The sequence below is a fragment of the Anopheles bellator genome, chromosome 2, assembly GCF_943735745.2.
Source record: "Anopheles bellator chromosome 2, idAnoBellAS_SP24_06.2, whole genome shotgun sequence".
NCBI classification, from domain to species: Eukaryota; Metazoa; Arthropoda; class Insecta; order Diptera; family Culicidae; genus Anopheles; species Anopheles bellator.
The window spans coordinates 14,640,181-14,661,432 of NC_071286.1; the positions used below are offsets into that span (position 1 = coordinate 14,640,181).

Consider the following 21,252-nt stretch of genomic DNA (forward strand, 5'->3'; position numbering starts at 1 on the left):
GGACTAGCACAACGCCATCATCATGACGTGGAGGGGTACAAGGGTAAGGTCAGCAAGCGTTAGAGCAGAGCTACAGGGGAGCCATTTAGCAGCAGTGTGCCATCGAATTCTAAACCGCAAGCGCTTCAACGTCGCACAAACCAAAAAAAATTGATTTATCACCGAGGAGTCATTTTCAAACTCCGTTCGTTTGTGAAGCGACCCTTCTTGACTCATGCCGCGCACCAAAGAACAACAATGTTTACAGCGTGACTACATTTGTGATTCAATACAATCGTCTGTTTGCTCCAGCCTCTGAATGGGCGCTGCGGTTATCTGTATCGCAACACGCACCTCACAGAATCGAAAACGAATACAATAATCTCGGATTCTGGTGATGATTGCCATCCGAAAAGTGTAACCGAAAAGCGATCGGCGGAAACGGAAAACAGGAGAAGTAAATGGAGAGAGGTCTTTTCCACCGACCGGAAGTTGGTGATTGAGTGAGATGATTTCCAGCGATAGTGGTGTTGCGGTACAATGCCGAACACCTATCGTACTTTGCGCTGTCTGAGTCCTATCGTCCCATCCACTGCAAACCGATTTTCCACCTTGATCTCTTCAATGCGCGTTAACACGCGGCCCGATGATGACGCAAACTAGCAACGTTCGTGTCGAATCGATAATGAAAATCGTAGAATAATAATAAATATTCTTCACGCCGGCCGTTGGTTGGAAGGACCAATGAAACGAATGTCGAATACGTTGGACAATCGCTTGATTGAAACCGGTATTGAAATTAGCTGTCCGTGGCTTTAATAATTCAATCGTTGGCCATTTTCAAACTTTGGCTCCCCGAACGGTACAACAGTCGCAATCGAAGCCGCGAAGGCAACCCTGGGCGCCTTGATCGTTGACAGCTGTCATTGGGGTGAAAATTTTTCCCCAAAGTCTGGTGCTGAACGGTCACGAAACTGCGTACGCTCCGTGAGCCAAGTGTGAAAATGTTGTAAACCGAGCCACCAGCGGGCAGTGAACGGCGCACGAAATGGCCACGCAAAAACCGGGCGAGTGGGCCAACTCGTTGTTGGCCCGGTTCGAGGAGCAGGTACGCCGTAGTCTCAGGAAGCGATTCGCACCGTTGGGGCAGCGCCCCATTCGGAAACCAGCGGGTGCCCCTGCGTGCGTGCGTGGAGGCGAAGCAGGAAAAATCGATAATGTCTCTCCCCACAATCACCCGCCTCTTGGCCTACGGGGCATCAGAATGCGCGCATGTGTGTGGATGTATGTGCCTGTGTTGTTGTTTGTTGTGTTTTGAGTGCGCGCGTTGGGGACAGTTTCTGATGGCGATTTTCGCACGGTCGTGACAGGCGCACCGGGGCGTTTCATGAATGAATTTCCGTTTCTCCGCGTCGTCCGCGATGGGTTTGTTGTTGTTTTCGGGACCGTGCAGGCTGACATTTGTAAGGTTCCGCGAGATGATGCTGCTCGTGCCCGAAAGGGGAAGTATTGTTTGTGGACCAGCGTGTGCCGCCGGTCGGGTGGGTGGCGAAAATCCCCTCCCACGGGTGGTCGAGGTGGTGGGGGTTTGTTTATGTTTATGTTGTTTTGCGCGCCTCAACTCTTTCGCAACGACAGCGGGGGGCACAGCATCGCAGCAACAGTTGCCAACGTGTGAATGTGTGCGTTTGTGGCTCGGCGTCTTTGGTTTTCTCCTCCTCTGCTCCTCAGTTTGCATGAATGGATTTGTTGACATGTGCATATGTGAACGCACTTGCGCTGAGCAGGCGGTGATGGATCGATTATGAGGAAGCCGATGAATGAACCGCAATCGGAACGCAAACGGTCAATAGCATCGCTGCTATCACTGAACCTGTGAATGGGATAAAAATAAAAGGCGGTGCGATTGCTAATCGTTATTTTCGTTCGCAGCTGCCGTATCGTACCGGTCCGCACGGAACGCAGGCCCGGCTCAGCATTGACGAAACGATGAACTGCTTGATACAGATCTCACGCTACCGCTTCTCGCTAGTCATATCCGGCCTCACGAAAATGCTGCAGCGTGTCAACGAGATTGTGAGTAACAACCGGCCCTCTGCTCCGGTCCGCCTGTCCGCTCCATCGCGACCACGACGATAGGGCGCCGATCTGGAAACCTGAGCCTAGTTTATTGTCTTACAGTTCCAGCCGCCGGCATGTCGCGGTCACGAACCGGAGCGCTGCTGCTACGATTCGCTCATCATCATCCTCGAGACGCTTGAGCGCTGCCTGTCCGGCCAGTCAAAGGATACCGCCCGATTCGAGGAGGCTATGAATGTGAAGTTGTTGCTGCGGGAGATTTGTCAGTTCATTGGTACGAGTCAAACGAACGATGCCCAATGGCCAACGGTGTACTGATGGGGTTTCGTTCTCTTATAGATATACCAAATGAAAATAACCAAAATGCCACCTCACTGAAGGCGCTAGCGTCGAAGGTGTTGTTTGCGCTGTCGCAGAACCACTTCGGAGCGGTGTTCAATCGGATCTCGGCCCGTCTGCAGGAGCTGAGCACCTGCGCGGAAGAAAATCCGGACTATAGCGACATCGAGCTGATCCAGCACATCGATCTGGACGTGCACCGGTTGACGAAGCTGCTGACGGAGACGATACAGAAGTTTAAGTCGCTGAAAAAGTCGGCCCACATGATACTGCTCAGTTCGCTCGAGCGTGCGCTCTGGAACTGGATCGAGTTCCACCCCAAAGAGTTCGAGGACTTGCAGCGCAATCCGAACGAAGAGCTGAGCAAGTGTTGCGAGACGTTCTTTGACATCCTGGATTCGTACTCCGAGAACAAAAAGGCCCGGGCGGCCGTTTGGCCTCTGCAAATCATGCTGCTCGTGCTGAGCCCCAAAGTGCTGGAAGAGATCGTGAACGCGGACACCGGGGCACCGTGCTCGCCGCGGCACATCAAAAAGAAACACTTCATGGAGGGCATTAAGAAAGGGCTCGGAGCGCACGCCTCCTCGAAGCAATCCACCGAGTCGGCCGCCATTGCCTGTGTGAAGCTGTGCAAAGCGTCCACCTACATTAACATTAACGACGCAAACAATGTGACCTTCCAGCTCGTGCAGAGTGTGATCAACGATCTGAAGGCTTTGCTGTTCAATCCGGCGAAACCGTTCTCCCGTGGGCAGGGTTTCAACTTTCAGGACATCGATCTCATGATCGACTGTTGGGTGTCGTGCTTTCGTATCAAACCGCACAATAACGAAGCGCTCAAAGTGTGCCTGAGTTTAAACTCTCCGCCAGCGTACCACTTCGTGATCGTGAGCTCGCTGCTGAAGATTGTCACGCAAGCCCGGCTTCCCTGGTGGCCACAGATCGATCTCGTGTACGCGCGGTCCGGCGAACTACGGGGACTGTTTACCGATACGCTTAACAAGGCCACGCAGGGCTACATCGCCCACACGCCGCTGCGAATGATCACGTCGCTGACACTGAAGTCGAAAGATGCACAAAGTAAGCTAACTCGGCCGGACGAAGGGCCAGCTCACAAGGCGCTATTGCTGCTGATGGTACGGTTGATTCACGCCGATCCGATGCTACTGTTGAACAGCCTGGGTAAAGCGGGCCACGAGGTACAAAGCTCTACACTCGAGCTGATCAATGGCCTGGTGTCGCTCGTCCATCAGCCCACCATGCCCGATGTGGCACAGGAAGCGATGGAAGCGCTGCTGGCGCTTCACTCGCCGGACAAGATCGAGGTGTGGAACCCGGAGGCACCGATCAACACGTTCTGGGACGTAAGCTCGCAGGTTCTGTTTTCTATCTCCCAAAAACTGATCCAACATCAGATTGCCAACTACACGGACGTGCTAAAGTGGCTGCGAGAGATACTCATCTGTCGCAACACGTTCCTACAGCGGCACAAGGACTACGCCAACGTTGGCAGCCAAATTGCCATCTGCCGGCAGGCGCATATCAAGCTGGAGGTAGTATTTTTCATGTACCTCTGGTCAGTCGATTTGGACGCTGTGATGGTGTCTCTTTCTTGCTTCGGTCTGCTCTGCGAGGAAGCTGAGATCCGGTCCGGATCCGACGAACTCACGGTGGGCTTTATTCTGCCCAACTATCACCTCTACCAGGAGCTTTCGCACACCTCGGCCACACTCACATCGCCACAGAATGCGGAATCACGGTACAGTTTCTTCGAGCATACGCACGGCAGGGCCACGTTGCAGCGGAATATTATGTCGCTCTTGCGCAAGATTGAACACTGCGTCAACGGTGTGCAACCGGCCTGGGAGGAAACGTTCCGCAACTGGGAGGTCACCAGCAAGCTGCTACAGAACTATCCCAAGGGCAAACCGGAGGAGGGACAGGCAGAAGTATTTCACCGCAGCATGGGCAAGCGAAGGGCTAGCCACCAGAGTTCGGAGCACGATCTTGAGGAACAGATCACCGAGTGGGCCAACATGACGTGGTTTCTGCTTGCCCTCGGAGGTGTCTGTCTGCAGAAACCCCGCAACCAACGGCAGGTGCAGCAGGGCTACAGCCTACCAATCGGAACGCCAGGCCCATCGTTAATGCAATCAACCACCTCGCTGTCAGGTTCGAGCTCCAGTTCCGGCCGTGGTTCGATGCATCCAATCATGGGTTCGCTCGTATCATCGATTGGCCCCGGTAGCAGCCAGGAGGTGCAGTACTGCCCTGTGACCCAATTCATTGGCCAACTGTTGCGTTTGCTGGTGTGTAACAACGAAAAGTTTGGCCCACAAATTCAGAAACACGTGAAAGAGCTCGTCGGCCAGGAGATGTCCGCCCAGCTGTACCCGATTCTGTTCGATCAGATTCGGTCGATCGTGGAAAAGTTCTTCGATCAGCAGGGTCAAGTGGTGGTGACGGACATTAATACACAGTTCATCGAACACACGATCTACATCATGAAGTCGGTGCTGGACGGGCGCCAGAGCAAAGATCAGAACGATCAGCCGGCGAATGCTGAACACCTGGGGGTGACGAGCATCGAGAATCTGATGCTCGCGATCGTACGCTACGTGCGGCACCTCGACATGACGGTTCATGCGATCCACATCAAGACGAAGCTCTGCCAGCTGGTGGAGGTGATGATGAAACGTCGCGACGATCTGGCCTTCCGGCAGGAGATGAAGTTCCGGAATAAGTTGGTCGAATACTTGACGGACTGGGTGATGGGTACTTCCCATCAGATTGCCCCTCCCGGATCGGGTGATGTGACGATCATTACCCGCGATTTGGACCAAGCGTGTATGGAAGCGGTGGCTGCGCTATTGCGCGGACTTCCACTACAGCCGGAGGAATCGGATCGGGGCGATCTGATGGATGCGAAGAGTGCCCTGTTTCTCAAATACTTTACTCTTTTTATGAATCTGCTGAACGATTGTGTTGATGGTTCAGAGGCAGACAAGGATACGAACAATCCACCGCTTATGCCGCCGAGGCCGCGTGTGGCAGCCGGCAAGTTGACAGCCCTGCGGAACGCCACCATTCAGGCGATGTCGAATCTTCTCAGTGCCAACATTGACTCGGGTCTGATGCACTCGATCGATCTGGGCTACAATCCGGATCTGCAGACGCGAGCAGCGTTCATGGAGGTGCTGACACAAATTCTTCAGCAGGGTACCGAGTTCGATACACTTGCCGAATCGGTGATGGCCGATCGGTTTGAGCAGCTCGTTCAGCTGGTGACAATGATAAGCGACAAGGGGGAGCTACCGATCGCGATGGCATTGGCGTCGGTAGTGACGACCTCTCAGATGGACGAATTGGCTCGCGTGCTCGTAACGTTGTTCGATGCGAAGCACCTCCTCTCGCCACTGCTCTGGAACATGTTCTACCGGGAGGTCGAAGTGTCGGACTGCATGCAGACACTGTTCCGGGGGAACTCACTGGGCAGCAAAATCATGGCGTTCTGTTTCAAGATCTACGGTGCAAGCTACCTGCAGGGTTTGCTGGAACCCTTGATAAGGCCACTGCTGGACGAACCGACCAGTAGCTTCGAGGTAGACCCCGCCCGGCTGGAACCGAGCGAAGACATCGAGGTGAACCGGAAAAACCTGATCGCCCTCACGCAGAAAGTGTTTGATGCGATCGTCAACTCGGCCGATCGCTTCCCACCGCAGCTACGCTCGATGTGCCACTGTCTGTATCAGGTACTTAGCAAACGCTTCCCAAATCTTCTGCAAAACAATATCGGCGCAGTTGGGACGGTCATCTTTTTGCGCTTCATCAATCCGGCGATAGTATCCCCGCAGGAACTCGGCATTGTGGGCAAACAGGTACCGACCCAGATAAAACGTGGCCTGATGTTGATGTCGAAGATTTTGCAAAACATTGCGAACCACGTGGAGTTCTCCAAAGAGCAGCACATGCTGTGTTTTAATGACTTTCTCCGGGCGCACTTTGAAGCGGGTCGACGGTTCTTCATCCAGATTGCGTCCGACTGCGAAACGGTCGATCAGACGTCGCACAGCATGAGCTTCATCTCCGACGCGAATGTCCTGGCCCTGCACCGGTTGCTCTGGTCGCACCAAGAGCGAATCGGCGACTACCTTTCGAGCAGCCGCGATCACAAGGCCGTCGGTAGGCGCCCGTTCGATAAGATGGCGACACTGCTGGCCTACCTGGGACCACCGGAGCACAAGCCGGTTGACTCGCACCTGCTGTTCTCTTCGTACGCCCGCTGGAGCTCAATCGACATGTCGTCGACGAACTTTGAGGAGATCATGGTGAAACATCAGATGCACGAGAAGGAGGAATTCAAGACGCTTAAATCGATGAACATCTTCTATCAGGCCGGCACAAGCAAGGCGGGCAATCCTGTGTTTTACTACATCGCACGTCGCTACAAGATCGGCGAGACGAACGGGGATCTGCTGATCTATCACGTGATCCTCACGCTGAAACCATTCTGTCACTCGCCGTTCGAGGTGGTGATCGATTTCACGCACACCTGCTCAGACAACCGCTTCCGGACGGAGTTTCTGCAGAAGTGGTTCTACGTGCTTCCGGAGGTGGCGTATGAAAACCTGTACGCCGCGTACATCTACAACTGCAACTCATGGGTGCGGGAGTACACCAAGTTTCACGATCGCATACTAGCCCCACTCAAAGGCTGCCGGAAGCTGATCTTTCTCGATTCGCCTGCCAAACTGAACGATGTGATCGATCCGGAGCAGCAGAAGCTTCCGGGGGCGACACTGTCGCTTGACGAAGATCTGAAGGTGTTCAACAATGCACTGAAGCTGAGTCACAAAGACACGAAGGTGGCAATCAAAGTCGGACCGACCGCACTGCAGATCACCTCCGCCGAGAAGACGAAGGTGTTGGCCCACTCGGTCCTGCTGAACGATGTGTACTACGCGTCCGAGATAGAGGAAGTGTGCCTGGTGGACGATAATCAGTTTACGCTTTCGATCGCCAACGAAAGCTCGCAGCTCAGCTTCATCCACAACGATTGCGATAATATCGTGCAAGCGATCATACATATCCGCAATCGATGGGAGCTCAGCCAACCCGACTCGGTCACGGTTCACCAGAAGATTCGCCCGAAAGATGTGCCGGGGACGCTGCTCAACATGGCGCTCCTGAATCTCGGTTCGTCCGATCCGAACCTGCGGACAGCGGCCTACAATCAACTGTGTGCACTGACCGCTACGTTCGATCTGAAGATCGAAGGTCAGCTGCTGGAAACGCAGGGTCTGTGCATCCCCTCGAACAATACGATCTTCATCAAATCGGTCAGCGAAACGTTGGCCACCAACGAGCCCCACTTGACGCTCGAGTTTCTCGAGGAGTGCATCCAAGGCTTTCAGCGGAGTACGATCGAGCTGAAGCACTTGTGTCTCGAGTACATGACACCATGGTTGGCGAACTTGGTGCGCTTCTGCAAACCATCGGATGAGGGCAAACGACAGAAGCAGGTGGCCCTGATCCTCGAAAAGCTGATCAATCTGACGATCGAACAGAAAGAGATGTATCCGTCGATTCAGGCGAAAATTTGGGGCTCGATCGGCCAGATCCCGGAGCTGATCGACATGGTGCTGGACAATTTCATCCACAAGAGCGTCAGCTCGGGGCTCGGCTCGCCGCAGGTCGAAATTATGGCCGACACGGCGGTGGCACTCGCGTCCGCCAACGTGCAGCTCGTGGCGAAGAAGGTAATCGGCCGGTTATGCCGCGTGATGGACAAAACGTGCCACTCGCCGACGCAGTACCTCGAGCAGCACATGATGTGGGACGATATTGCGATCCTCGCCCGTTACCTGCTGATGTTGTCGTTCAACAACTGTTTGGACGTGGCTCGCCACCTGCCGTACTTGTTCCACACGGTCACGTTTCTCGTCTGCACGGGCTCACTGTCAATGCGTGCCTCAACCCACGGGCTGGTGATCAACATCATCCACTCGCTCTGCACTTGCACCAAACCATCGTTCTCGGAGGAAACACAGCGCGTGCTGCGCCTGTCGCTAGACGAATTCTCCCTGCCCAAGTTCTACCTGCTGTTTGGTATCAGCAAGGTCAAGTCGGCCGCTGTCACTGCGTTCCGGTCATCGTGTCGTCACCCGAACGATCGGTGGCTGGGTAATGAGCGTGTTTCGCAGGCACCACCAGCCGATCGGGAACGCTTAACGTTGCCGTCGCTGGAGGTGATCACCGAAGCGCTGCTGGAAATTATGGAAGCATGCATGCGCGACATTCCGGACTGCGACTGGCTCCAGACGTGGACCTCATTGGCGAAGAGTTTTGCGTTCTGTTTCAACCCGGCTCTGCAACCGCGGGCACTGATCGTATTCGGGTGCATCTCGAAGAGCATCACCGATCAGGACGTGAAACAGTTGCTGCGCATCCTCGTCAAAGCGCTCGAGTCTTTCAACGACATTATTCTGCTCGAGGCGCTTGTGATGTGTCTGACGCGTTTACAGCCACTGCTGCGCCCAGAATCGCCCATCCATCGGGCACTGTTCTGGGTGGCGGTTAGCGTGCTGCAGCTCGACGAATCAACCCTGTACGCGGCCGGGCTGGCACTGCTCGAGCAGAACCTGCACACCCTGAACTCGCAACAGCTGTTCGACAACCAGAACATTGCCGACGTTATGATGGCGACGCGGGAACCCCTCGAGTGGCACTTCAAGCAGCTCGATCATGCCGTCGGTCTTTCGTTTAAGTCGAACTTTCACTTTGCGCTCGTAGGCCACCTGCTGAAGGGTTTCCGTCACCCGACGCCGACCACCGTATCGCGCACGTCCCGCGTGCTGACGATGTTACTGGGCATCGTTGCGAAACCACATCGGCGGGACAAATTTGAAGTGACTCCGGACAGTGTGGCCTATTTGACGGGTAAGTGACAGAGGTTGTGGTGAAGCCGGCGAGGAGCAATGTCATCAATTTGTTCGGGTCTTTGTTTAGCGCTGGTCTGCTTCTCGGAGGAGGTGCGTTCGAGGTGCCACGTGAAACACACCGTTCCTCGGTGGCCAGTAGAATCGGGAGGATCGGGTGATTCGGGCAGTGGCAGCAGCAGCGATCCCTCGGCCCCGAACTCGGCCGGTGGAGGGCCATTGTCCGGTGGTAGTGGTGTCGGTGGCTCGGCCGGCTCCGCTGGTCACGGCGTGCGGCGACAAAAGTCGTGGGACATGCTGGACCAATCCGCCATCCAGTTCGCTCGCCAATCGCACAAAGCGCAACAGCATCAGGTAGGCTTGGCAATGCGTCGTGATGCACCTTACGTCACTCTGTTCCCATCTGAGCCTTGGCCTGGCCACCAGGCGGTTACCACTTTTCCACAGTTCTGCGCAGGCTACTCCATTATGGGACTTGTAGTGCCCCCCCCGTCGCTCCAAACAGTTTCGCTTGTCGCGTTGTGCTGCTCACTCGTCGTTCGTGGCAGCTTAGACAATTGTGATAAAAATTACGAAAAAAATACTTTGGCATTCATCATCGATCATGGTTCTACTTGGCAGACAGTATTATTTGGTGCTACGCTTATGCTCATCAATGTTACTGTACCCCCCGTATATCTTGTGTTGAAAGCTAAGGACCTCATATAAATACAATCCATCGTATTCTTCATCCATCCATCAATCTCTTCCTCTTTTTTCTGTAACTTTCTAAATGGTCCCTTATCGTTGGTTACCTATCACATCTGTTGGAGCGAAAAAGGGACAAACCATTCGCATCTAAATGTAAGGTAGCTTTGTCGTTGATTTAATTGTTCGAATGTTGATGATGGCGCGTTTAATATTAACGATTCGATTTTTGGTTTTGTTTAGACGTTTTCGGTAAGTTCAAAATTACCCTGCGCATCTTTGTTTAGGTTCTGTTTCTAGGTAGATCGGTGTTTTGATGCTCGATAGAGTAGTAGAACGATCTGGTTGGTGTACTTTTGGTACAATCATCAACATGTCTTATGTTGTACATATTATACATGGTAATTGTTTCCATAAAGTTCAACATACACAACAGGATTCGTATTTGTGTTTGCCACTATCTTCTGTACATAAAATTCCCCTCAAGCCCCATACATTCGCAATCGTGTAACGTTGATCGTCATGTTAAATGTGTACCACTCGCAACGATCGTCGTTGTTCTTGCGAAACTCATAAAACAACAGGAACAATGACACACTCAACGTCTACATAACGATCTCTCCCGAACGAACTGAATCACCTACAACACAACTCTTACCCAACACCCGGGACGCCGAAAAGGGGCGGGACGTGATAGCGATAGTAAAACCAAAAAACGAAAAAGAAACGAAGAAACAACAATGCCACCCTCCCTTTTGCCCGATTTTGTAGGAACCAGTGGTTATCAGAGGAAAATCTTGGAGAAGTCTCGATTCGGCGCAAAATCCGCACCTAGGAATGATCAGTCATTCCTCTTTCGTTACTCACGGTCCTTCCAACAACATCATCATGAACCACAGCAACACTACCGCTACAACAACTACTACAACAGGCAACAGCACTAACAACAACAACAGCACTAACAACATGAGCAGCAACACTAACATTCCTACCAATGCTAGTAATACTTCCATTACCACTACCACCACCGCCACTGCTATTGCCGCTGTCGGAGCGTACCAAAGCCAGCGGATCGATTTCCGGAACCGTCGCTCCTCCTCCGAACCCGTCAACCACGGCCAGATGATGCTGATCAATCCCAACGTGGCCAAACTGATCGCTCTCAATCAGGGGCATACGCCCAGCTACGGGTACGGTGCCGCTGGTGGTGGCATTGGCGCAGTGGTCAGTACCACTGGCTGCGCTTATGTTGCGCAACAGCAAGCGACCCCACACGGGTATGCGGCCGCGTCGCCACTGCCACCACCAACATCGGCACCATCCGTATCGACTCTGGCCCCGGTTCCGGCGGGTTCGACCGGGGACGATGAGCCCGGCGCAGGGACCGCTAAGGGGACAAAGGACGAACCCGAGAACTTTATCGTCGACTGCTTGCAAGACATATCATCGATCAAAGTAAGAGCTCCGCACTGCTACCTTCTGTTCCTGTTGTTCAATGCTGTCCAGTCTGTCTTTTGGATTCTTGTGCTACTCTACTTGCTACTCTTGAAATCGAATTCCACGAAAAAAATGCTCAATGCTCCCTACACTAACCCAAAATTCCCGATTGTTGTTTGCCACCAAACAGCAAGCCTTATTATATCTTTCTACAATATCTCTGCAAACTCTACTATCATCTCTTGACACACTCTTGACTCTCTGTTGCCTCTGTTGTTGTTACCCGTTCTCTATAGTTTCCCACCGGGAGAACCGGTCCTGCATTTCCGCCAGCTATTTTCCGTTTCTTGGTGTACCCCTTTTACTTTTCTGACATATTCGCTCGTTGGTGCCACACATCCCATGTTTGTTGATTGTTTATGCGAATTTTACGGTGTGCTATTACTCTCAGCGGTTAGTTTACAGGTCTTTTATTTATTGAGTGCTGGTTTCTGATGTGATTCGTAAAAATGTTTTCAGTTTCATTATACGTTGTTTCTTTTCCGAATTCTCTATTTTGCAACGTGGCAGCTTGACAGTGCCTTTAAACCAACTAAGTTAACGATTGGAACGAAGAAGGAAGATTCCAAAACAGTGTCACTTCAAGTGGATCAATTATTGCATTTTTAGTCATGTTAATCTTGTTATAAATTTAGTTGTGATATTTGGAAACAGGGGACGTTCGTACCGTCGACATTTCTTGGCCGGTTTGTTCCTAGGTTTGTGGTTTTATGTTGTAACGCCTGGTTCCTTTGTACCCTTCCCGTTTGGCCGTTCTTTGTGCTGGATTTAAAAAAAGCAATACTTCCGTTACCACTATGTGGTTGCTCTTTAACTTGTGCTCACCTGTGTTTTTCTATTTCTCTTTCATTCCACATGTTTTCTAATGATTCTGCTGCATGATGACAAACCGCCACACGCGCCACACCGCGTCACGATTGGTTTATTTTGACATTCACTGTGAAAATCTGTTTTATTTCCTGTGTGTAATATGTTTTTTTAACAATTATCGTTTCCAATGACACAAACTAATGTAATGCCAATCTTTTTTATCCCTTGGGTTGATGTATCATTTAAATGTATCACTATTTATTACGACTTGTAACTGTTTTAACACTATTGTTAACTTACTTTACCCAACACTTACTGTGTTTTAACAACTGAACATCCAAACTCAAAAACCCAACCCAAAGATTGCACGAATGCTCTTCAAAACCCATCGATCCTTCTCCGTACCGACGACCAAAGAACGTCCGGTTAAGTCAGCGCGGATTGACGATCGTCACAAGGTACCAGAATTTAGTAATGCGTGCCAAAATGACTCTCGAAATCACGAAAGTAATTGTTTTACGCTGTTGTTCACTTGTACTGAGCTCTCTTTCACTAGCGCTTCTATTTCTCTATTTTCTCGCTGTATTAAACACCGTTCTTGTTTTGTTTTCTTCAATTTATTGATAAACGGTTTTTCCGAATCTTTCGGTCTTCTACTCTTTGGTATACTCTCCCAAAACGCACGTCAAATTTGTGTTCGGGCAGCGAGAGGGCCCGTCGTTTGCTTTCTCTTGTTTTATACAAAATGAAATCTTCCTACACAACCGTGTGCTGATGATTCCACCTGGACAAGGTATGATTTTGGGTCCGTTAAATTCACTGCGAGAAGCGGTGAGATGTGCAAACTACTCTAAACTGCTTATGTGAACACCGTTTGCTAATAGTGCCGTACTTGTATACCACAATAGTTAAACAATAATATTCAAAGCACTACGCATTTGTTTATCGGTTCCCAATTTTTTACGCTACATAAATATTGAAATACGATTTCTTAAACTAATAGTTCACTTCTGCTATCTTGAAACTTCCACTAGTGTTTCTTTCACTCACTGCCACTTGTATTTGCTTTGTTCCCCTATTTTCTCGTGAACAGCTCCCTATTGTTCTGTACAACTCTTAATACCTCTATCTCTCTTACTCTCTATGCTAGATACAGGCTAGCGTTAATTGGTATCGCCTAGGAGTGCCGGCTTTCTTTTTAGCAACAGTTGCATATAATCTTACAGGTAGACACTAGCGCTAGAGATTAACATCTCGAACCACTACCTTCTCTCACCTGAACATCAGACACGTGCTTAGACCATTAGCCAATGCTCGGGAAAAGCGCAGCGCGCTTGCCCATCTCGGTGCAGCGTTGCCGCCAGCGAAGGCAGTGCCCTTCCGACACGGAACTTTTATTTCATTTCCGCTTTCGTACACTTTTATCTCTCGAAACCTTCACAGGAACGTGGTTCACGGTCGTCCGTTTCGAACGAATCCAACGTGCTGCTCGATCCGGAAGTTTTACCTGACTCGTCCACCCAAGCACTGGTGCTGACCGTACTGGCAACCCTGGTAAAGTACACGACCGATGAGGCAGAAACCCGTGTCCTGTACCAGTACCTTGCGGAGGGATCGATCGTGTTTCCGAAAGTATTTCCTGTAATGTAAGTGGATCATTTTAGTGCTGAAGGAAAATATACTCTTTTCCGAATTCCGAATCAAACATACTGAATTTAATCTATTTTCCCCTACAGCCACTCGCTGTTGGACCAGAAGGTGAATAATGTCCTATCGGTGTCCAACGATCAGATCGTGCTGGCATCGGTACAGAGCATCATACAGAATATGCTGGCCAGCGAGGACGCCAGTCAGCAACCGTTGCACTTTCTCCAGAGCTGCGGCTTCGGTGGACTGTGGCGCTTTGCTGGCCCCTTCACCAAGGTATGGCGGGTTAACGCGTGGTACCACTGCCATTGTGTCGATGATTGGGCGAAGCATATCTAACGGAAGCACTTCTCTCGATTACGTTTCATGTGGCCCAAACAGTACAACATGATGGTGGAGTCGTCCGAGCTGTTCGTCAACTTCCTCGAGGCGATGGTCGAGACGTGCCTGCCGGTCGAGGAGAGCACGCCGATGCCGCCATCACCACGTCCGTACAATCTCAGCTCCAGCCTGAGTAGCCTTACTCTCGGCTCGCCGACCGACAAAGGTTCCTCCTCTAACTAATACTAGACCGAGATGTTCCTCTGTTTTGGTTCTGTTTCACTGTTTTCTCGGTGTACTGTCCGCCGCAGTAGCAACGACAATCACCGACCGCCCTGGTCGAGTAGTTTCTACCGGCGGCTACGATCGTTATTTACTCGCTGTGTGGATCAGTATTTGTAGACTCGTTTTGGCCTCGTTTATGTTTTCATTAATGTCGATGTTCATCATATTTTTCGTACATATATTTACCATCCATAGTACATTTATCCACACGATCATGATCGCGACCGGACGCTCCGCTTTCTGTGAACGGCTGTCGGCTCGATCCGCCATTCGTTAGTTGATCGATCCCCCGTCCCGTTCGCGTCGTGATCGCCATTTTACGTCTTGCTACCGAATTGTACGTTGTGTGTTTCGCTGTATTACTGTGTTTTACTTGCATTACAGAGGAAATCTCTTGACCGAACAAAGCAGAGGGCAGGAACGTTAAATCTTAAGCTTCTATAGTACCTGTACATCTTGTCGTTGTGCTTCTTTTGTACATGCCGCGAGTGCGGTTGCGCTGCAGCTATGCCTTTTCAATATTACTGTGACCTTTTTACTGTAACTCTACTCCCTCTCACTATATCTGCATCCCATTTGTAACTCTTTGTTCGTGTGTGGCACTGACAATATGTCATCTACTTGGTCTGACTAGCCAAGCCCCTGAACTGCGATCGATTACGTTAAGCTTTGTTCCATGTTTTGTTTTAGAATCTTCTTACAACGCGGTCACTTTTCTGCCGCTTAATGTCCAACCTATCCAGTGCCTAGGAGAAGCCATAATCAAAATGACGCGAAAGCGAATGCCAATGCTATTTAGTTAATAGAGCACAGCTCGTACATAAATATGTATTTTAAACAGTACTCTCTTGATAGAAATAGTTAACCGTAGTACAGGGCCATGATAGAATACTTTGTAGGAACCAAATCGATCTTCCTTGCCTCGTTGCAATGCCATAAAAGTACTTTACTGAAGCATCACGTTCATACTCTATTTATTGTTAGATTATCTACTATATTGTAAGTTATGTTTTGCGCAGTCCTAGACATTAGACAAGCTAGCCAATATCGTAACTCGTCTTAGTCGTGGACCTGTTGAAGGGGCCTATTCAGTATTGCCTAGACCCGGTCCCCAGTTTGTCTCCCTACCACTGAGCTACGACAAGAACTTGCCCCCGACGTGTGCTGTAAGTTGGAAACGAGCAAATAATACCCTCGTGTAGCAAGCCATAGAAAAGAAACTGTGTGGATCTGAAAAATATTTCGTGTGTTTGTTTTTCTTTGCATATTTTTTCCGACGCATGTCCACACCACAAAAAATAGTGTATTCCCGATGGTTTCGTTGTAATGTTTTCTTCTCTTTCCGACCGGTCACCAATGATTGGTCCTTGTCAGTCACATTCTTTTGATCTATTTTTCTTATCACACCTTCCTTTACTGTGTTTCAAACTTTTCACTATTGATCTCCTTTTTAGTCCTCTGTGTGTATGTTACTCTGTCGCCGTCTCTAATTTCTGTATCACTCTTTCTCTCTTCTCTTCTATATGTACTTCTCGCTATCAACCGCTCTTGCGCCTCTTCTAACTATATTGATCTTTTTCCATTGCTTCGATTTGAATCAATACTCCCGATGGAAATTGAAAAATATCTCTCGCCATGTCCCTCTCAACGCTTCAATGTGTGAAAACTGGTCCGATTGGTTTGTTTTTGATTTTGCTACCCGTGTTTCGATCCTTCGGTTGTGTCCGCTCGATCGTCACCGATCGTGCGATCGTGTTTTGGTCGTTTTCCATCTTTAACACCTAGCGTTCTCATCAGAATCCTTAGATCACGACGGCTTTAGTGGTAGCGTCAGTTCTTTGCGCCGGGCGTCCTGCAGTAAGGCGCGCACAACTGGCTCCAAGCACCGTTTCATAGACAGCCCGACGCACAATATTTAGTTGGAAGTCTGGTGGAGTGCCGGCGGTGGGCGATTGTTGCCTACCCTCGCTCCCCTGGGAAATCACCGACGGCAACCGGTGGCCAGCGAGCGGCCACGTAAGCCACCGACGGTCGGCGCCCCTGACGAAAGCCGTGCCGGATAACGGAAGCACAGAGCGGGGCGCCAACCAACACATACCATTGGCCAACAAGAAAACCCGCCAAGAGCAATTGACCTAGTACTTAGTACTTAGATTATAGTTGCACACTGAGAAATCCAAATCTTTCGGTGTGTCCTCTTACCACGCACATTAGTAGTAAAAAACTCACCTGTTTGCTGCCATGCCATGTTACCGTATATTTATTGTCCTTTCGGCGGGATTGACGTACCGAACGGGGAAAGGCATTGTTACCAAGGAAGCCAGTGGGGGAGGCGGCGGGGAACCAGAACTGAAATTGTTAAACTATGTTATTTGAGCCTCTGGCTAGCAAAAATCAGGAAAGCAAGAGCAACCATGTTTAGAAATCTTACAGTATAAGCCATAAATGTTGACCCATGTTTGATGAACTATGTCCCACAAGCACAAACATTAGTAGGTTTTTGAGCTAGCAAACAACGATTGGAGTGATTTCGTGTTCTCAGCTTAAGATAGAAGAAACGAAACACATATGCGCACACATTTTTGGCCACGATCACCGTGAGAGGGAAGGGTTTGTTTGCTTCAACGAGCAAGGTTGAATGAATCACATGCAACAAGATAGCACAAACATACGAAAAACTCGCAACAACAACGAATCCCAACCCAACAGCCCGATCGGCTCGCAAATTTGTAACGAAACGAACAGCACACTATTTGAAATCGGAATATATTTCGCTAGAAAGATTTTAAATTTAAAGCAATGTTTAGAGACTGTGGCCGCGCGCGTGCCACTTGCATTAAATGTATATTTTATAAATGGATTCTATCAATAAATGTCTGTGCATCCCATTAATCACTCGATTTTCGATGTTACTCGGAAACCGTCCGTTTCAAATGCACGCAGCACGCAGCCATGCCCGGAGGAGCCGCACGAACGCAGCGCCAGGCGAAATGTCGAGCGCCATATTTTCTTGTATTCTTTCCACTCCGTTCCTGCTGCGGCTTGCTATGACGCATTCGCCCTGCGCCGGTTTTTCTCTTCTGTGTGTGGCACGTTCGCACTACTACCACTGCACCGGTGAAGGTTTTGCAGCACAGCATCGCAGCCAAAACGGGACGCCATTTTGGAAGGCTGAAGGCGAACGCGACCGGTCCCGTGAAAAAAGTGTCTTTGGCGACTGTCTGTGGTTCCGTGGTTTCGGTAGCGTGTATTATTAAGTGAATTTACGGCCACCTATCCGTACAAACATCTGCAGCATCCAAACAGGCGTGAAAACCAGGTGAATAAGACGCAGATACCGCGTGTACCGTTCTGTCCGTGTCGCTCTCGAATAGATTTATTGATTTTTTGGTTTCTTTATTCTCACTGGTGCTAGGCTAAGCATTAAACCCACCCGTGCGGTGTCACTAGTGCACTAAACGCATCACAAATGATGGACATGTCGTCTGGCCCACCTAGGGGTGGCTATCGAGGACGGGGTGGTCCTCCCCGCGGTGGTTACGGCGACCGGGGCAGGTAAGTGGTCCGTCTGGTCACCCAGAACCAGAATCAATCTGCCCTGGAGTTTTAATGACTCGGTTTGCGTTGCTTTTTTATTCGTTGCTTTGGCAGCTCACCATTTCCATTCAGAGGTCGCGGTCGAGGTGGTGGCCCCCCGATGGGTGGTCCGCGGATGGGTATGGGAGGTCCTCCGATGATGCGCGGCGGACGTGGGGGAATGATGCGAGGAGGTGGGCCTCCGCGCGGAATGGGGGGCCCACCGGGACGAGGCGGTGGTCCACCGATGTCCCGCGGTGGTCCCTACGGTGGTGGCCGACCGATGGGCGGACGAGGCTATGGGGGCGGTGGTCCCCCGGCGTCGGTAGCAAACGGATCCGGAGGCCCTCCATCGTCGATTGCCGCTTCGGAAAATGGTGAAGGCGGCGCTGGAAAGGGAGTGCCAGAAACGAACGGTGGCAGCACCGGCAAGGCTGTCTCGACGTCCGGTGGTGGTGGCGGTCAAAATGCTTCCGCGGGAGGCGGCTCCTCAAGTGGCGGTGGTGCACAATCGGCTGCGGCAAATGCGGCCGAAACAGAGCATCTGTCGCCGAAACAAACGATCAAAACGGCTGACTCGAGCAGCTTGGCGACGGTGGGTTCGCAACAGGAATCGTCGATTCAGTCGACGCACTCGTCCTCTCCGTACCACTCGTCATCGCGCGGCATGTCACGCGGACGGGGTGGCGGAGGTTTCATGTCGCGTGGTATGGGTCGCGGACGCGGAGGTTATGGTGGCGGTGGCGGAGACTACGGGGGCCCGAAACCGTTCCGCGGCGGTATGGGTGGAGGTCGCGGACGGGGTGGCGGTGGCTATGGTGGTGGTGGCGGCGGGGGTGGTAGCTATGGTGGAGGTGGAGGCTACGGCGGTGGTCCGAACGGCGGCGGTGGTGGCTATGGCGGCGGAATGGGAGGCGGTGGTGGCGGAGGCTATGGTAACGCTCCACCTTCGTCCTACAATCCGATGGGTGGTTACGGTCAGAACAGTGGTGGTGGCGGAGGTGGTCCTGGCGGTGGTTACGGTCAGGGACCACCACCTCCGCGACAGTTTGACTCCCGCCAGGGTGGAAATCCGTCTGCCGTTCCGCCGATCAAGCGCGGAGGAATTCCGGGAGCCGGCGGACCACCGGGGCCGAAACGAGGCCGCTACGACACTGGACCGCCGAGCCGCGCGCTGCCCCCGAAATCAATGCCGCCGCATCACGGTTCTGCGGCACCCCCCGTACCTTCGTACAGTGCCCCTCCGCAGACGATGGCCAACCACGGAGGCTACAGTGATCCGAGTGCTCATGCTCCACCGCCCCAGATGGAGCACCAGTACACGCACTCGGCGGCCGCTACCAGCTCGACCGGATACGGCAGTGCAGCCACACAACAAACTGGCTACGCTACCAACGGGTACGGCCAAAGCTCCTACGGAAGCACGACAATGGCCAGCACCGGCTACCCGAGCACTGGTACCGAGTACGACACAAGTCACTACGACTATAGGTAACATTCATTTCGGTTAAATCAATCCCTTTTCGACTTGCTTTAGCCGATCGTAATTTGGCCCATTTCGCTCATGTCCTACCTTCCTCAATTCCCTTTGTTTCGTTCTGAAAGTAGCAACTCGACCACGTACGATACGCGTTACCCATCCGGGTACACGCAAGACTATAGTCAGTCCTACGGCACGACCACCGACTATAGTGCGGTTTCGACCGATACTTACGCCAGTCAGCAGTACGATGATCGGTCAACCGCCTACAGTGGCTACGGTAAGTATCCATTCGGATGTCATTTTTTTGTTTAGTTTATCTGTCATTATTTATTGTCCACGTTCCCCGTTCCCGGTTTATTAGCAGAATTTCATCTTTCCCGCAATGTGCACTTTCTGTTTTAGAAAGAAAAGTGAAACCCACACTGTTTAGAAAATGTCGTGTATAAAATACCGCAGACATACACGCTTGAAGGAAGAAACTATTGGTCAGATAAGCAGGAAGCCAGATATTGTTAACCCAAGAATTGATCTCCCCTACAAAGCTCATTTTTACCGATTTAGATTGAAATCGTACAAAATAGCAACTCGAAAGACAAAACAACAAATTTCACCTGAGCAAAGAAACAATCCTGTGATATGATGGTACCAAAGAACCGAGAAGAAACTCGAACATGAAAACTCCGCGCGCCATAACGATGGACTCGTTTTGATGGAAAAATATCTCCTTGTAGTGTCAACACTTAATTTCAACATACTTTATCCTAGTCACCCTTGGGCAATGTTAAATGTAGGAACAAAAGACGATCGTAGTTGAGACCCAAATAGGAGAATGAACGTTTGAACTGAACAGTAAACGGAGTATATGAGTGTGACACGAAAAAATGCAATACAATGGTAAACAATTTTAAATGGTACTTAAAAGCCATGAAACTGCCAAACTGTAGAGATTTTTTTGTAAAATGAACACAAATCAAAACAGAAAAAGACTTATCGTGATATTAGCTGGTATAACTAGCAAAGTTGGCGCAAAATGTGCTACTTAGATTCTATGAAATTGAACCAATGCGTCACAACAATTAAATGGGTATACTAAGAAAACTCCAAATCTCCATGAATCTGCAATTGCTGCCGACTAATAACCAAGATAAACACTTTAGTCTTTAATCGGTGTCATATCAACGTTAACACAGGCCTTTTATCGATGCAAACAAACATGAAACACAATGATGTGGAAGATGAAAAAAACTACGATACTTAAAGTATCAAATGAACCATAGCTACTATCTACAAATTACAAATTAACGAGGCTGCAACAAAACAGTAATCTCCGGAAAAGGGAGATGAGTTTAAAGCTTTGCCAAAGTTTCAAACAAAGCTTCGCAAAACGTCAAACATTCTTCAACAGATTCATGAAACTCAACTGCGATCGTTTATGTAGGTGGATAGACTTATTTTACTATGCCCAGAGAAAGCTACGACCATTGAAGGCCACGGCCGCCAGGAATGGAAGTTAAATGCATTTCCTTTCAATCCCCCACAAACACATTCGATATACCGACCGACGTGCTTTTCCTCCACTGAACGAATAATGACGAACACTTGTACGGTCGC

At 50.6% G+C, this 21,252-nt stretch overlaps 2 protein-coding genes across 3 annotated transcripts in view; both read left to right on the forward strand.

Annotated features, from left to right (window-relative positions):
• Positions 1–1,027: 1,027 nt before the first annotated feature.
• On the forward strand, positions 1,028–16,858 carry LOC131208380 (neurofibromin). Its single transcript, XM_058201114.1, has 11 exons — positions 1,028–1,087; positions 1,912–2,055; positions 2,146–2,332; positions 2,398–9,336; positions 9,406–9,689; positions 10,794–11,477; positions 12,692–12,787; positions 13,773–13,975; positions 14,066–14,252; positions 14,358–14,523; positions 16,380–16,858. Exons 1-11 carry the CDS (start codon positions 1,028–1,030, stop codon positions 16,499–16,501), a joined length of 9,072 nt encoding a protein of 3,023 aa, XP_058057097.1. The 3' UTR covers positions 16,502–16,858.
• A 901-nt stretch (positions 16,859–17,759) lies between these two features.
• The window catches only part of LOC131212041 (uncharacterized), a 7,454-nt gene continuing 3,961 nt past the window's right edge, over positions 17,760–21,252 (forward strand). The window contains exons 1-4 of one of the 2 annotated variants that reach the window (XM_058205761.1): positions 17,760–17,901; positions 17,998–18,137; positions 18,234–19,649; positions 19,764–19,918. In XM_058205761.1, coding sequence (XP_058061744.1) covers positions 18,052–18,137; positions 18,234–19,649; positions 19,764–19,918 — 1,657 coding nt within the window. In that variant the 5' untranslated portion in view covers positions 17,760–17,901; positions 17,998–18,051. The remainder of the gene's footprint in view (positions 17,902–17,997; positions 18,138–18,233; positions 19,650–19,763; positions 19,919–21,252) is intronic. The other variant, XM_058205762.1, reaches the window with a different exon arrangement.